The sequence below is a fragment of the Oncorhynchus tshawytscha genome, linkage group LG06 (assembly GCF_018296145.1).
Source record: "Oncorhynchus tshawytscha isolate Ot180627B linkage group LG06, Otsh_v2.0, whole genome shotgun sequence".
NCBI classification, from domain to species: Eukaryota; Metazoa; Chordata; class Actinopteri; order Salmoniformes; family Salmonidae; genus Oncorhynchus; species Oncorhynchus tshawytscha.
In genome coordinates, this window is record NC_056434.1 from 72,193,178 (window position 1) to 72,210,212 (window position 17,035).

The following is a 17,035-nucleotide window of genomic DNA, read 5'->3' on the forward strand; positions in this document are numbered from 1 at the left end:
TTATGAAATAACACATATGGTATCATGTAGTAACCCAAAGTTTTGATTTTATATTTGATGTCTTCACTATTATTCTACAATGTAGAAAATACAAAAACCCTTGGATGAGTAGGTGTGTCCAAACTTTTGACATGTACTGTTGGTACAAGGTCAGGGTTAGGGTACACGGTCAGAGACAGAGTTTTGGTAGAAAGCAATGGGGAATGAAGGGTGACTAGACTTCAGTAGACATCCCAATACATCACCTTCTCAGAAGTGCTCCAGAAATCACAGTATAATTTATCTTAGAAACATTGGACAACATTTAGCCAGTAGGCCTACTATACAGTATATCACATATTCTTAAACTTCTATTGTACATGACATTATTGAAATACCCACTACACTGCACACCTATTGATCTTCTTGATGTTGTACAGTGCAGTAGTAGTGACAGTGGGTCATTCGTGAACGAACATCTCTTTTTGAACAGCTCTTGTTGGTGAACGTCGAATCGCATCCGTGGAAGAGACATTTCTTTGTCTCCCAGATTTGTCTAGCCTGCTGTTACCACTGCTTTTGAGCTGCCAACAACAATTATCTGTAGATAAGTTATTTAAAATATTATCTGGAGATTCCTCACTGCAGGAACAATAGGTAGTGAGGAGAGAGCATCATTCTGGTCCACACACTGTGTTAATTATTAATTTGGTCAGATAAAAAAATACTTTAAGTTGCAAGTCACATTGTGACATAATGGCAGGTAAAAGGCTGTGCTTGACATTACAGATGTGCTCTTTTGTATGGTTTTATGTAAAAGTTTAAGAACTACAGAATGAAGAACTATTTGAGAGGCAAACCAGAGGCAAACCAACTCATCATCAAGCTTTGGTTATTTGAATCAGCTCTAGGGAAAAAAGCAAACGAGTTCGGGAAACCCTGGCCTAGCCCATAACTCTTGTGCGCTCTTAAAGGGGCACATGGCGATTTAACATTAACGTCACATCTCTCACCATCTTTTTCTCTTTGAAAAGTGAGATGACGAAACATTGCTTTTCATTTCTTAAGAAGAAGAACTCGTATCATAAGATGTTTCAAACATTATAATAAAATGTATCTAAAAAAGCTAAGTCTTGTTGTCAACTATGGGAACCTGTCCTGGGTGCACTATCACCAAGAGGAGCTGAACCACACGTGCTGTCATAAAATAAGAAACACTTGATGCCATAAAATATGAAACCTTTACATCTGGTGTACAACACAACTAGACCTTGGACCTGAAAGAGCCTGCTCTCTGATCTTAATACACTTTAACCTGTAAGATGTGATACACAAAACCTCCTTTGGCTCTACGTGTTGACTCAACATCTCTGTGACTGCCAATTAAAATGGGTCAGTTAGAAATCCACTGACGTATTTCTTACTTTTGCACAGAGTAAAAAAAGGCTGAATTATGTTTGTATTCATTTCTCAGAAATATCATAATATCATATATTAAGTAATTGGGATGATGGGTCGGTTGGTTGGTTGGTTGGTTGGTTGATTAAAGTTGATTGATCTTTAAATGTAAATGATATTGGAATGGTGTCTTCAATGACCATTCACTTCAGTCTCTATTTGCTAGAAACAAAACTATGGCTAGAAATTAAACTTTGATACTGCTTGTAAAGTGAGGCAGTAAACAGCATAAGCAGCTGATTGTAAGATAAAAATGGTCTGTCGTCAGTTGCAACACTCACTACCGAGTTCCAAACTGCCTCTGGAAGCAATGTCATCACAATAACTGTTCCTAGGGAGCTTCCTGATATGGGCCTCCATGGCCGAGCACCCACACACACCCACACAAACGTTGGCTGGAGTGGTGTAAATCATGCTACCATTAGACTGTAGAGCAGTGGAAATACGTTCTCTGGAGTGATGATTCACGTTTCACCATCTGGCAGTCCGACGGACAAATCTAGGGTTTGCTAGGAGAACGATACCTGCCCGAATGCATAATGCCAGCTGTGAATTAGGTGGAGGAGGAATAATGATCTGGGGCTGTTTTTCATTGCTCGGGCCAGGCCCCTTAATTCAAGTGAAGGGAAATCTTAAGGAAACAGCATACAATGACATTCTAGACGATTCTGTGCTTCCAACTTTGTGGCAAAAGGCCCTTTCACGTTTCAACATGAGTCTTGTGGAGCACACACCCATTTGCTTTAGTCTCTATTTGTTAGAAACGAAACTATGACAATAACCACATAACCCGCCCATTGGAAGGTAACAATGTGGTCCATATCTAATCAGACAGTCATTTGCTCTTGAAACTCAGAGACGACAAGATGGCTATCTCTTGTCCAACTAAGAGGTAAGCGCTCTCTCTCTCTCTCTCTCTCTCTCTCTCTCTCTCTCTCTCTCTCTCTCTCTCTCTCTCTCTCTCTCTCTCTCTCTCTCTCTCTCTCTCTCTCTCTCTCTCTCTCTCTCTCTCTCTCTCTCTCTCTCTCTCTCTCTCTCTCTCTCTCTCTCTCTCTCTCTCTCTCTCTCTCTCTCTCTCTCTCTCTCTCTCTCTCTCTCTCTCTCTCTCTCTAAACAAGTAATTGGTTCACCATCCATGTCTGAAATATCTCCCTTAAGTATTGTTAGTTCTAAACTATTTTGATTGAACTGTTGTCTTTTTTAAACCAGAATGGCTCAGAACTCCTTGAAAATTAAGCTGCAGGATTTAGAATGCCACTTCACCTGGAAGCTGGACTGCAGCAGATCTAAACTAGAAAGTCTCAGAGAAACCCTGATAGATATCATCAGCAGCGAGGGGGTTCAATGTTCCTGGACGGGTCAACTGTACAACTTCCTGGCTTACCTACACCACACTTTGGGCTCCAGAGAGGACGCTCTTCAATACCTGAAGAAGGCTGAAGAGGCCATTCGCCTAAACAGCCCAGACGACGTGGAGCTAAGTCTGGTGGTCCACTATGGGAACTTGGCCTGGGTGCACTATCACCAAGGGGAGCTGACAGAGAGCCAGACCTATGTGGAGAAGGTGGGGAGACTACTGAGGGACAACCCCTCAACCTGCCCAGGTGTAGTGTGGGGAGAAAGGGCCTGGACTTTGAATAAGTTTGATGTAAGCAAGAAGGCAGAAGCACTACATTGCTTCTGGATGGCTTTAAAGGGGACCCTGAGAACAAGGTGCTGCGATGCGGCTACGCCATGGCGTTTAATAAATCTGTTGAAAATAAAGACATTACCCCGAAGCTGCGATCTGAGATGTTGGAGCACCTACGGATTGCTAGAGAATTGGATCCAGAAGATTTGTACATCACAGTGATGTACCTGCAGAGGCTTGCAGAGAGCGGCCAGGTTGAGGAAGCACGTAAACTTGCAGAGGAAGTGATAGAGAAGCCTTTGGACAGCTTTGGTGGATTTGGAATCTTGCTATCATTTTTCAGAGAATACGTCTCTCATGATTCAAGCATTGACCTGGTAAGAAGGACCCTGGAGAGACACCCTGATTCACGCCAGCTGAAGAAGCATCTTGCGCAGTGTGTTACAAGTGGAAGATTTTCTCTCAAGAAGAGAAAAGGAACTCAATGAGGCATATTCTGATTGAAAATGCAGTCAACCTTTATGAAGAGGTGGTCACACTCTACCCAAAATCCCTTGCAATAAAACTGGGACTGTCTGCCATGTACAAAGAATCTGGCAGAGTTGATAGAGCAGATAAGATTTTTGAGGACCTGCTTCTTGATAGGGAAGGAATGGAACCACAGGATTTACAAAAATTTTACAACTGGTATGCCCAACATCTGTTTTATGCAAAACACGATGCTTCCAGGTCAATTAATTTCCACAAGAAGGCAGCAGAAATTATGCTACCCACTGACCAACGTGATAGCAGTATTCATGTTCTGTTGTCCATTGTCCGTAATGGAGGTGACAGAGCGAAGGAAATTGTGAACTTTCTGGATGGCCTTGATGGAGAAGGTGCTGTCGGCAAATTCTAAACCTTTTTCCAATAAAGGCTTGAATTAAGTAGAACTGTCTGCTGAATCAGTCAAATGTGCATCACCTTTTTAATACTGATTAATGTAGAAAATATATTTACTATACCAAACACCACTAGGAAAAATCTAGGGCAATCTAGGACACATTTTGATTTAGAAGAAACTGAATACCTTAGTATTTAAAAGGTCTGCACTCAATTGCATGACCATCAATACTAACACTTGAAAGTAAATTCAATGCTGATAATAAAGTCTTGTAAATATGTAGGCCAACATGACAAACATCTGTCTGGAATCCACATTTTGAATTGAGTCTGTAAAAATGTACTTTGGACTAATGTACTGTAGACAAACGAATATGTTATTTTACATGTTTCATTATAGAGTATAGGCCCTGTATAGCCTCACAGACAGACTATCCAGAGCAATAGGATCATATTGCTTTTATTTTCTTCACACTGGACACAATAGATTGTGTTCCTGGAAAAGGTATGTAATGTGTAATATTGTACTGTCAAATATCTTGTAAGTTCCTGTTGAAAATAAAGGTAGTATGTTAAGAGATCATTAATTAAAGAAATACAGTAACAGCAAACAATTCCAAGTTATTTTATAATACACCACTATCCCAGTAGGTTACTACAATTTCTTAATGCATAGCTGTGGAAATCTAGTTGAAATTGTACAACAAAATACGTTGACTATGACCAGCTATGGTCTGTGTTTGACTAAGGCTCTGAAGGTCATGCATACGGTACAAGGTCATGGTACACAGTCAGAGACAGAACACCACAATACAGCACAGAATGTTTCAGTGGAAAGCAATGGGGAATGAAGTGTGACAATGGTCAGTTGGCATCAAAATACATCACCTTCTCCGTAGTAGCTCCAGAAATCACAGTATCATTTGGGCGGCAGGTAGCCTAGTGGTTAGAGTGTTGGGCCAGTAACCGAAAGATTACTAGATTGACTCCCCGAGCTGACAAGGTAAAAGCTGTTGTTCTGCCCCGAACACGGCAGTTAACCCACTGTTCCTAGGCCGTCATTGTAAATAAGGATTTGTTCTTAACTGACTTAACATTGCTCCTTCAGTTTTATACAGACAACTACTTATCTCGAAAGGGTTTGACAAAAAAATGATTTCATGTGCATAAGGCGCCACCTGGTGTTTTAATGAAGACAATCCATAACTCTCCATCATCTCATGCGTCACAACCAGTTTAGCATCCATAAATTCACCCATGTGTCTCTATTTGTCATTGATTGACTGACATGCTGAAGTCCGGTCAAGGAAAACTCCTGGCCTTAAACATAACATTCTCATTCCATCTCTCTTCTCCTGTCTCTGGTGGTGTAGCTATTCATAGTAGGTGAATCCAGTGTGAGGAATATGTGAACCCTGGGCTCGTTAATATATATTCTGTCCCGTACTCTTCGATTGTATATCCTGTTTCTCTATTTGGTTATCTCTCCCCTAACCTAATATGTCAGGCCTAACAGAAAGGGCTGAAATTAGATCCCCAACATCCTAGATCTGACATGAAGAAAAAAAACTTTGGGGGGAGGTTCTCTTCTGCACTGTTCAACCAATCCAGTAACTGTGGAGTAGTTCAAATGGAGTATCGCCACAGATAGAACAATGAGACAGATATTTCACTAGATGTATAAATGTGAAGCATCCGGAAGCATCCGCCAGCCGCCTATTTGCGGGTAATGGGAGAAGATGGAATGAGATTGATTTTGGTCGACATTCTGCAAATCTTGACATCAATGAAACATTTGATCTCAATACAGTTTTCTGTTCCCAAAACTAAAATATGTTATGAACAGAACAGACAAAGATTTGTAGACTTCACCCTTTGCCAAAGCTTTTTAAATCGCTGCTGTTTAAGAGTGCAAAGGTGAATGGAGTTCTTACACAAACACACACACACACACACTTCACAGAGTAGGCGTTGACAAACGGAAATATGCAGAAGTATACTAGAATGCGCCAATAGGCTCTGCCCACCTCCTTTCTTGTTCTGCCCACTATGACTCATTTGTTCCTATTGGAAACGACAAGCTTTTTAACATTTTTGTCTATCGTTTTTGTCTCTTTTTTTTTTACAACACAGTTTTTGTTTGTTTTAATGTATTTAGAAGCCCTCGAATGAATTACATCCAAAATCAATGCAACATTTCTTCAGCCAATGGCTGGGCCACAAATTCAATACTAAAATATCCAACTTGTCATGTCTGATGCAAAAACTATTCTTAAGACATGCCACTATCGTTGGTGTCTCGTTGTTAACGTCCAAAAGCGGATTTGCTTCACAGGCTCTCTTTCCATTTCTTCTGAAAGAAAGATTCTGAAAACCAGAACCAGATTTGGTTAGGGGACTCGGCAGAGGCACAGATAATCGATTATATTGACCAGAAACTCCAGAGAGAAATAGTAATTACATATTTTTGAGGCACACAAACTCTGAATGGTGTTTATGTAGTTTTGTTTTTGGATAAACGCCAAAAATAAGGTCAGCGGCAAACACAGGTTTAGGAGATCTTAAACGTTTTTTGTAATCTTTATCAGGCTAATGTCACTTTTTGTGATTTTTTTAAAAGCACATAAAGGCTTCATCATTAATAAAGGTCAAGTTAACTGACTTATTATTATTTCACAGAATCAGATGTACATGTATAAACTCTCCTAAATGTATGTTAACCTCAGACCTTATTTTCGGCATTTAGCCCAAAACCCTTTTCTTTCCCGATAAATAATCCACATAGGAATGAGTGAACCAAAGATTATGGTCATACTGACAAAATACATGTTTCTCAGCCATAACAATGGGAGTTGTTGTTCACAAAGCGGCACAGAGAGCTGTCTAGCTCCCGCTTATCCTTTCTTTGGATTGGTGGATATATCTCATTATTGTAAACCTCTTTTGAATATTCGATGAGGGTTGTTGACGTCAACTGCCCATATTCAACAGAGAAAGATGCTATGCTACTAACCTCAGACCATGCATCTCAAGACAACTCTGATTAAGTTTTTTTCAAAGTTGCTGGGTTGTCACGCACACTCGTAACAGCAATTAGCAGTAATTAGCATTACGAAACCTATTTTCAATCAAATAAACCTCACGTAGCAAATAAGCCATGCATTTTTTTATCTACCAAATTCGAAACTCCATACAATTGATTTCCTTACAAAAAGTCCTTGCTTGGTTGGGGAAACAACAAAAAAACGTCATGCTGGAGGGAGACAAAATTTTCTCCGAGTTGGGTCTTCCTCTCTAGCTGAACGAACCAGAGGAAATGTATTTCCAGGTTTAATGGCTACAACAAAGATATGTACAGTGGGGCAAAAAACGTATTTAGTCAGCCACTGTCCACTATCCCAAGATGTGTTTTCTGTGTCGTTCACAGTGAGCAAATAAAGAAATGAGCTGGGCAAAGTCAAGCACGAGATACTGGCGCCTTGTAGCAACTATTTGCATATTGTCGTTAGGTAACGCCTTCTCTGTGAAGTACGGGTGTGCACAAACTCAATTCAAAATTGCACTCCTTCTAAACAACGCATTTTTTTTTTACTTTAGCAGTGTGTCAACTCTATAAAACTTAGTGCACTGTGTTCGTAACATATCTTAGTTTGGGGAACTGAAAAATGTATTGAGATCAAATGTTTAATCGATGAGCCAATTAACAGGCCCAGTTTGACCAGAGATACTTTAGAGGAGATGGAAAACTCCATAATTCTCTTGATAACGCCATTGACGATGCATGGGTAACGTACACAAAGGGTGTGCATTCTGAGCCATTTTGGGACACAGAGCATCTCTCCTTCAAAAGGGTGAATGGGAGTCAATTGGGTGCCAGCTCAAATCAAATCAAATGTTATTGGTCACATACACATATTTAGCAGATGTTATTGCGGGTGTAGTGAAATGCTTGTGTTCTTAGCTCCAACAGTGTAGTAATATCTAACAATACACACAAATCTAAAAGTAAAGTCATGGAATTAAATAAATATTAGGACGAGCAATGTCGGAGTGGCATTGACTAAAATACAGTACAATAGAGTACAGTATATTGATATGAAATGAGTAAAGCAATGTGTAAACCTTATTAATTAAGGTGCAGGGTTGAGTAACCAGGTGGTAGCCAGCTAGTGATGCCTATTTAACAGTCTGATGACCTTGAGATAGAAGCTGTTTTTCAGTCTCTCGGACCCAGCTTTGATGCACCTGTGCTGACCTCGCCTCCTGGATGATAGCGGGGTGAACAGGCCGTGGCTTGGGTGGTTGATGTCCTTAACGATCTTTTTGGCCTTTCTGTGAAATCGGATGCTGTAGGTGTCCTGAAGGGCAGACAGTGTTCCCCTGGTGATGTGCTGGGCAGACTGCACCACACCTGGAGAGCCCTGCAGTTGCGGGCAGTGCAGTTGCCGTACCAGGTGGTGATACAGCCCAACAGGATGCTCTCAATTGTGCATCTGTAAAAGTTTGTGAGGTTCTTAGGGACCAAGCCAAATTTCTTCAGCCTCCTGCGGTTGAAGAGGCGCTGTTGCGCCTTCTTCACCTCACTGTCTCTGACCATTTCAAATCGTCAGTGATGTGTACGCTGAGGAACTTGAAGATTTCCACCTCCACTGCGGTCCCTTCAATGTGGATAGGGGTGTGCTTCCTCAGCTTTTTTCTGAAATCCACAAGCAGCTGCTTTAGTTTTGTTGACGTTGAGGGAGAGGTTATTTTTCAGGCACCACTCTGCCTGGGCCCTCACCTCCTCCCTGTAGGCTGTCTTTTTTAATTTATTTTTAATTTAACCAGTCAGATAAGAACATATTCTTATTTACAATGACGGCCTATACCGGCCAAACCCGAACGACGCTGGGCCAATTGTGTGCCACCCTGTCTCGTCATTGTTGGTAATCAGAACTACTATGGTTGTGTCTTCGGCAAACTTGATGAATGAGTTGGAGGTGTGTTTGGCCACACAGTCATGGGTGAACAGGGAGTACAGGAAGGGGATGAGTCCTACCCTTGTGGGGTGCCTGTGTTGAGGAACAGTGAAGTGGAGGTGTTGTTTCCTACCTTCACCACATGGGGGAGGCCAGTCAGAAAGTACAGGACCCATTTGCACAGGGCGGGGTTCAGACCCAGGGCCCAGAGCTTGATGATGGTACAATGGTGTTGAATGTTTAGCTTGCCAAGCCAATGAGCTTAAAATATCTGACTTTGATGCTGGTGAGCAGACATAGTGGTTTGGGTGGAAAAACAAAGCTGAAGAGAGAGAAGAAAAACAAAGAGGGAAACATGGAGAAGTTCACTGTACATTTGACAGTAAAATAAAAGGTATGTGGCACACTGCAGATTCTATTGGAGGACTTCTCCAACGGATTGAAAGAGAAGTTGGGGAAACACGTGTACAACATTCGACACCAATACTCCAAACTGAGAGAATTAATAGAGAATCTGGAGAAAGAGGAGATCATTGTGCATATTAACTTTGCAGAGAACTACAGTACCTGTGTAAATACACCAGTGAAATCCAGGCAGTTCACTTTGTTTTCATATGTTTTTTTTCTTACATAGAAGTCATTTCCACCACACCTTGTCATTTCCATCACAACCCATATTTTTGAGGGAAATTAGTATATTATGTATAATTTACATATTTATTTGTTTTAGATATGGAAATCATACAGTTGTTATCATAATCTCACAAAAAGGTTGGGTGGAAATATCTTATTTTTCATGATAAATAAATGTTTTCAACTGTCACCAAGGCAAGTTTATACATTCAGGCATCGTGTTGAATTATTCATATTAGGAAAACCTTAAAAATCACTTAAAATAATATTCAATACCAATTCATGTACAAATGTTCATGTACAAATCCATTATAAATCAATTGTATGATATTTGATTTTCAACAAAAATGGATGTTTAATGACGTGATGGAAATGACATTTGTCTATGGCTGTCTGGGAAAAGGGACAAATATATATACATTCCTGAATAGTACGATCGCAGCCATTATCAGATATAGTTTCTAGACAAATCAAAGACAAGTACAATACTGGTAAAATGGTGTTTGAATAAGTTTTGATTCCTGAAAGTTTGCACGGCCAAAGTGCCCAAAGTTGCAGAATTCCCCATATATATATATATATACACTCATATACACACATATACATACATTCATTGTATTGAAGCAGCTACAGTAATAGTCCATTGGTCACATGATTCTGAATTTTTTTCTTCACAGTATTGCACAAACACTATTTAACAACATAATACTGACATAGGTGACACAAACTCTTTGTAGAGCCCCATTCAAAGGTCCCTTTCTGGGGTGGTCCATGTGGGGTCAGAGAAAAGGGCCTCCTCATTTTCCTCTGAACTGTACCTCATAGTCTTTCACACAGCTTTGTGTAGTCTCATACACTGGTGCGTGGCTTACATCAGTCACACCACTTGATGCTGTATCACATCTTTTGAAGCATCCAACACATCTACATCAAACGTGTCTGGTTTGTCTGTATGCAGCAGCGAGCCGAACAGCCTGTCCCAGTGTGTGAAGTAGGGTGCGTAGTTGACCATGAACTTGAGATGGTGGAGGTCGTGGTGTGGAGATCCGCCATAGAGCCCAAAGGGTACCAGTCTGTGAGGGGCCCAGGGCAGGTCATAACCTGAGTGGTCCTCCACAGACAGCCAGATGTTCAGGGTGAAGAAGAACATCTTGGTGAGCGGGTGGCAGCCCAGCAGGTTAGGGTCAGGGCGAAGGTGGCTGTGTAGCGGTGGTGCACCTTATGGATAGTCCGGTAGAGCCAGGGCACCTTGTGGTGCAGCACGTGCCACACAAAGTACTGCAGGTCAAAGAGAAGGAGACAGGCTAACACATCCCAGGCCACACGAAGAGAACCAGGGGCTTAGGCAGGGAGGACCACTGGTCTCCAGTACCAGTGCAGAACACTGAGGGGGAAAATGAACACAGCGTGGGTGTGCAGGGAGGTAGCCAGGCAGCTCCATGCCATTGCCCAGGTCACCCTGCTCTGTGACTGAATCTTGTAGCGGTGCACCAGGGCTACTCTGGAGGACAGGGTGTCCAGGCACAGGTAAGGCAGGCAGCAGCTCAGATAGAGTGTCATGGAGAACAGGACAGGGAACAAGGGAGAGCGGAGAAAGTCTTCTTGTGCTCTTATCTTGTCCCATAAAGTCTGTAGCAGGAAAGGAGAGGAGGACTCCAGGGAGGGCTCCATCTTTACTGTTCGAATGGTCTTCAGCCTGCAGTAGAGGATGCCCTGCCTTTTAAAGAGGGTGTATTGTTAGTCTGTGTGACGTTCTGCAGGTCCTTATGAGTCTTTTCCTGCTGGGGAACTCCGCAAGGAGGGAACGACATGCTTCACTCTCCAAACTATTTAACCCTCTGTGTCTATGAACAACTGTCCTCAAATCAAAATGTCATTTTTCAAAGGGAAATAAAATGATGTTTAGGGTGACAAAATGCTTCAGACAACGAAGTAAGTCATTATTCATTAGTTTAACATATTTGATAGTAACTGTTTTCAAATGGTCTACTATGACAACACCTTTCCACCCGTTTGAACCATAGCCAGGTAAATACATAATTTGATCACGTCATGGACTCTAGTTTCCAACTGTGTGTATGTTTGTTTTGTTTTGTGTTTTTATTTGCAAAAATACTAGTATTTAGTATTTGTTGCTGGGTAAACCAATAGGAATACGCCTGAGTTTGATTTTTATGCAGTACCTGTCAAAAGTTTGGACACACCTATTCATTAAAGGGTTTTTCTTTATTTTTACTATTTTCTACATTGTAGAATAATAGTGAAGACATTACAATTATGAAATAACACATATGGTATCATGTAGTAACCCAAAGTTTTGATTTTATATTTGATGTCTTCACTATTATTCTACAATGTAGAAAATACAAAAACCCTTGGATGAGTAGGTGTGTCCAAACTTTTGACATGTACTGTTGGTACAAGGTCAGGGTTAGGGTACACGGTCAGAGACAGAGTTTTGGTAGAAAGCAATGGGGAATGAAGGGTGACTAGACTTCAGTAGACATCCCAATACATCACCTTCTCAGAAGTGCTCCAGAAATCACAGTATAATTTATCTTAGAAACATTGGACAACATTTAGCCAGTAGGCCTACTATACAGTATATCACATATTCTTAAACTTCTATTGTACATGACATTATTGAAATACCCACTACACTGCACACCTATTGATCTTCTTGATGTTGTACAGTGCAGTAGTAGTGACAGTGGGTCATTCGTGAACGAACATCTCTTTTTGAACAGCTCTTGTTGGTGAACGTCGAATCGCATCCGTGGAAGAGACATTTCTTTGTCTCCCAGATTTGTCTAGCCTGCTGTTACCACTGCTTTTTGAGCTGCCAACAACAATTATCTGTAGATAAGTTATTTAAAATATTATCTGGAGATTCCTCACTGCAGGAACAATAGGTAGTGAGGAGAGAGCATCATTCTGGTCCACACACTGTGTTAATTATTAATTTGGTCAGATAAAAAAATACTTTAAGTTGCAAGTCACATTGTGACATAATGGCAGGTAAAAGGCTGTGCTTGACATTACAGATGTGCTCTTTTGTATGGTTTTATGTAAAAGTTTAAGAACTACAGAATGAAGAACTATTTGAGAGGCAAACCAGAGGCAAACCAACTCATCATCAAGCTTTGGTTATTTGAATCAGCTCTAGGGAAAAAGCAAACGAGTTCGGGAAACCCTGGCCTAGCCCATAACTCTTGTGCGCTCTTAAAGGGGCACATGGCGATTTAACATTAACGTCACATCTCTCACCATCTTTTTCTCTTTGAAAAGTGAGATGACGAAACATTGCTTTTCATTTCTTAAGAAGAAGAACTCGTATCATAAGATGTTTCAAACATTATAATAAAATGTATCTAAAAAAGCTAAGTCTTGTTGTCAACTATGGGAACCTGTCCTGGGTGCACTATCACCAAGAGGAGCTGAACCACACGTGCTGTCATAAAATAAGAAACACTTGATGCCATAAAATATGAAACCTTTACATCTGGTGTACAACACAACTAGACCTTGGACCTGAAAGAGCCTGCTCTCTGATCTTAATACACTTTAACCTGTAAGATGTGATACACAAAACCTCCTTTGGCTCTACGTGTTGACTCAACATCTCTGTGACTGCCAATTAAAATGGGTCAGTTAGAAATCCACTGACGTATTTCTTACTTTTGCACAGAGTAAAAAAGGCTGAATTATGTTTGTATTCATTTCTCAGAAATATCATAATATCATATATTAAGTAATTGGGATGATGGGTCGGTTGGTTGGTTGGTTGATTAAAGTTGATTGATCTTTAAATGTAAATGATATTGGAATGGTGTCTTCAATGACCATTCACTTCAGTCTCTATTTGCTAGAAACAAAACTATGGCTAGAAATTAAACTTTGATACTGCTTGTAAAGTGAGGCAGTAAACAGCATAAGCAGCTGATTGTAAGATAAAAATGGTCTGTCGTCAGTTGCAACACTCACTACCGAGTTCCAAACTGCCTCTGGAAGCAATGTCATCACAATAACTGTTCCTAGGGAGCTTCCTGATATGGGCCTCCATGGCCGAGCACCCACACACACCCACACAAACGTTGGCTGGAGTGGTGTAAATCATGCTACCATTAGACTGTAGAGCAGTGGAAATACGTTCTCTGGAGTGATGATTCACGTTTCACCATCTGGCAGTCCGACGGACAAATCTAGGGTTTGCTAGGAGAACGATACCTGCCCGAATGCATAATGCCAGCTGTGAATTAGGTGGAGGAGGAATAATGATCTGGGGCTGTTTTTCATTGCTCGGGCCAGGCCCCTTAATTCAAGTGAAGGGAAATCTTAAGGAAACAGCATACAATGACATTCTAGACGATTCTGTGCTTCCAACTTTGTGGCAAAAGGCCCTTTCACGTTTCAACATGAGTCTTGTGGAGCACACACCCATTTGCTTTAGTCTCTATTTGTTAGAAACGAAACTATGACAATAACCACATAACCCGCCCATTGGAAGGTAACAATGTGGTCCATATCTAATCAGACAGTCATTTGCTCTTGAAACTCAGAGACGACAAGATGGCTATCTCTTGTCCAACTAAGAGGTAAGCTCTCTCTCTCTCTCTCTCTCTCTCTCTCTCTCTCTCTCTCTCTCTCTCTCTCTCTCTCTCTCTCTCTCTCTCTCTCTCTCTCTCTCTCTCTCTCTCTCTCTCTCTCTCTCTCTCTCTCTCTCTCTCTCTCTCTCTCTCTCTCTCTCTCTCTCTCTCTCTCTCTCTCTCTCTCTCTCTCTCTCTAAACAAGTAATTGGTTCACCATCCATGTCTGAAATATCTCCCTTAAGTATTGTTAGTTCTAAACTATTTTGATTGAACTGTTGTCTTTTTTAAACCAGAATGGCTCAGAACTCCTTGAAAATTAAGCTGCAGGATTTAGAATGCCACTTCACCTGGAAGCTGGACTGCAGCAGATCTAAACTAGAAAGTCTCAGAGAAACCCTGATAGATATCATCAGCAGCGAGGGGGTTCAATGTTCCTGGACGGGTCAACTGTACAACTTCCTGGCTTACCTACACCACACTTTGGGCTCCAGAGAGGACGCTCTTCAATACCTGAAGAAGGCTGAAGAGGCCATTCGCCTAAACAGCCCAGACGACGTGGAGCTAAGTCTGGTGGTCCACTATGGGAACTTGGCCTGGGTGCACTATCACCAAGGGGAGCTGACAGAGAGCCAGACCTATGTGGAGAAGGTGGGGAGACTACTGAAGGACAACCCCTCAACCTGCCCAGGTGTAGTGTGGGGAGAAAGGGCCTGGACTTTGAATAAGTTTGATGTAAGCAAGAAGGCAGAAGCACTACATTGCTTCTGGATGGCTTTAAAGGGGGACCCTGAGAACAAGGTGCTGCGATGCGGCTACGCCATGGCGTTTAATAAATCTGTTGAAAATAAAGACATTACCCCGAAGCTGCGATCTGAGATGTTGGAGCACCTACGGATTGCTAGAGAATTGGATCCAGAAGATTTGTACATCACAGTGATGTACCTGCAGAGGCTTGCAGAGAGCGGCCAGGTTGAGGAAGCACGTAAACTTGCAGAGGAAGTGATAGAGAAGCCTTTGGACAGCTTTGGTGGATTTGGAATCTTGCTATCATTTTTCAGAGAATACGTCTCTCATGATTCAAGCATTGACCTGGTAAGAAGGACCCTGGAGAGACACCCTGATTCACGCCAGCTGAAGAAGCATCTTGCACAGTGTTACAAGTGGAAGATTTTCTCTCAAGAAGAGAAAAGGAACTCAATGAGGCATATTCTGATTGAAAATGCAGTCAACCTTTATGAAGAGGTGGTCACACTCTACCCAAAATCCCTTGCAATAAAACTGGGACTGTCTGCCATGTACAAAGAATCTGGCAGAGTTGATAGAGCAGATAAGATTTTTGAGGACCTGCTTCTTGATAGGGAAGGAATGGAACCACAGGATTTACAAAAATTTTACAACTGGTATGCCCAACATCTGTTTTATGCAAAACACGATGCTTCCAGGTCAATTAATTTCCACAAGAAGGCAGCAGAAATTATGCTACCCACTGACCAACGTGATAGCAGTATTCATGTTCTGTTGTCCATTGTCCGTAATGGAGGTGACAGAGCGAAGGAAATTGTGAACTTTCTGGATGGCCTTGATGGAGAAGGTGCTGTCGGCAAATTCTAAACCTTTTTCCAATAAAGGCTTGAATTAAGTAGAACTGTCTGCTGAATCAGTCAAATGTGCATCACCTTTTAATACTGATTAATGTAGAAAATATATTTACTATACCAAACACCACTAGGAAAAATCTAGGGCAATCTAGGACACATTTTGATTTAGAAGAAACTGAATACCTTAGTATTTAAAAGGTCTGCACTCAATTGCATGACCATCAATACTAACACTTGAAAGTAAATGCAATGCTGATAATAAAGTCTTGTAAATATGTAGGCCAACATGACAAACATCTGTCTGGAATCCACATTTTGAATTGAGTCTGTAAAAATGTACTTTGGACTAATGTACTGTAGACAAACGAATATGTTATTTTACATGTTTCATTATAGAGTATAGGCCCTGTATAGCCTCACAGACAGACTATCCAGAGCAATAGGATCATATTGCTTTTATTTTCTTCACACTGGACACAATAGATTGTGTTCCTGGAAAAGGTATGTAATGTGTAATATTGTACTGTCAAATATCTTGTAAGTTCTTGTGAAAATAAAGGTAGTATGTTAAGAGATCATTAATTAAAGAAATACAGTAACAGCAAACAATTCCAAGTTATTTTATAATACACCACTATCCCAGTAGGTTACTACAATTTCTTAATGCATAGCTGTGGAAATCTAGTTGAAATTGTACAACAAAATACGTTGACTATGACCAGCTATGGTCTGTGTTTGACTAAGGCTCTGAAGGTCATGCATACGGTACAAGGTCATGGTACACAGTCAGAGACAGAACACCACAATACAGCACAGAATGTTTCAGTGGAAAGCAATGGGGAATGAAGTGTGACAATGGTCAGTTGGCATCAAAATACATCACCTTCTCCGTAGTAGCTCCAGAAATCACAGTATCATTTGGGCGGCAGGTAGCCTAGTGGTTAGAGTGTTGGGCCAGTAACCGAAAGATTACTAGATTGACTCCCCGAGCTGACAAGGTAAAAGCTGTTGTTCTGCCCCGAACACGGCAGTTAACCCACTGTTCCTAGGCCGTCATTGTAAATAAGGATTTGTTCTTAACTGACTTAACATTGCTCCTTCAGTTTTATACAGACAACTACTTATCTCGAAAGGGTTTGACAAAAAAAAAATGATTTCATGTGCATAAGGCGCCACCTGGTGTTTTAATGAAGACAATCCATAACTCTCCATCATCTCATGCGTCACAACCAGTTTAGCATCCATAAATTCACCCATGTGTCTCTATTTGTCATTGATTGACTGACATGCTGAAGTCCGGTCAAGGAA

The 17,035-nt window shown here is 41.2% G+C and overlaps 2 protein-coding genes and 1 pseudogene across 2 annotated transcripts; 2 read left to right on the forward strand and 1 right to left on the reverse strand.

The window, feature by feature from the left end:
* The first annotated feature begins 2,152 nt into the window (after positions 1-2,152).
* Positions 2,153-3,555, forward strand: LOC121846632 (interferon-induced protein with tetratricopeptide repeats 1B-like). The gene is made up of 3 exons (XM_042322772.1): positions 2,153-2,329; positions 2,647-3,150; positions 3,255-3,555. The coding sequence occupies exons 1-3, from the start codon at positions 2,304-2,306 to the stop codon at positions 3,553-3,555; spliced, it is 831 nt and encodes a 276-aa protein (XP_042178706.1). The 5' UTR covers positions 2,153-2,303.
* Positions 3,556-9,933: 6,378 nt separating this feature from the next.
* LOC121846724 lies at positions 9,934-11,692 on the reverse strand (annotated as a pseudogene).
* Positions 11,693-13,747: 2,055 nt separating this feature from the next.
* LOC121846725 (interferon-induced protein with tetratricopeptide repeats 1-like) lies at positions 13,748-15,740 on the forward strand. The gene is made up of 2 exons (XM_042323703.1): positions 13,748-14,135; positions 14,423-15,740. Exons 1-2 carry the CDS (start codon positions 14,110-14,112, stop codon positions 15,738-15,740), a joined length of 1,344 nt encoding a protein of 447 aa, XP_042179637.1. The 5' UTR covers positions 13,748-14,109.
* The last annotated feature ends 1,295 nt before the right edge of the window (positions 15,741-17,035 follow it).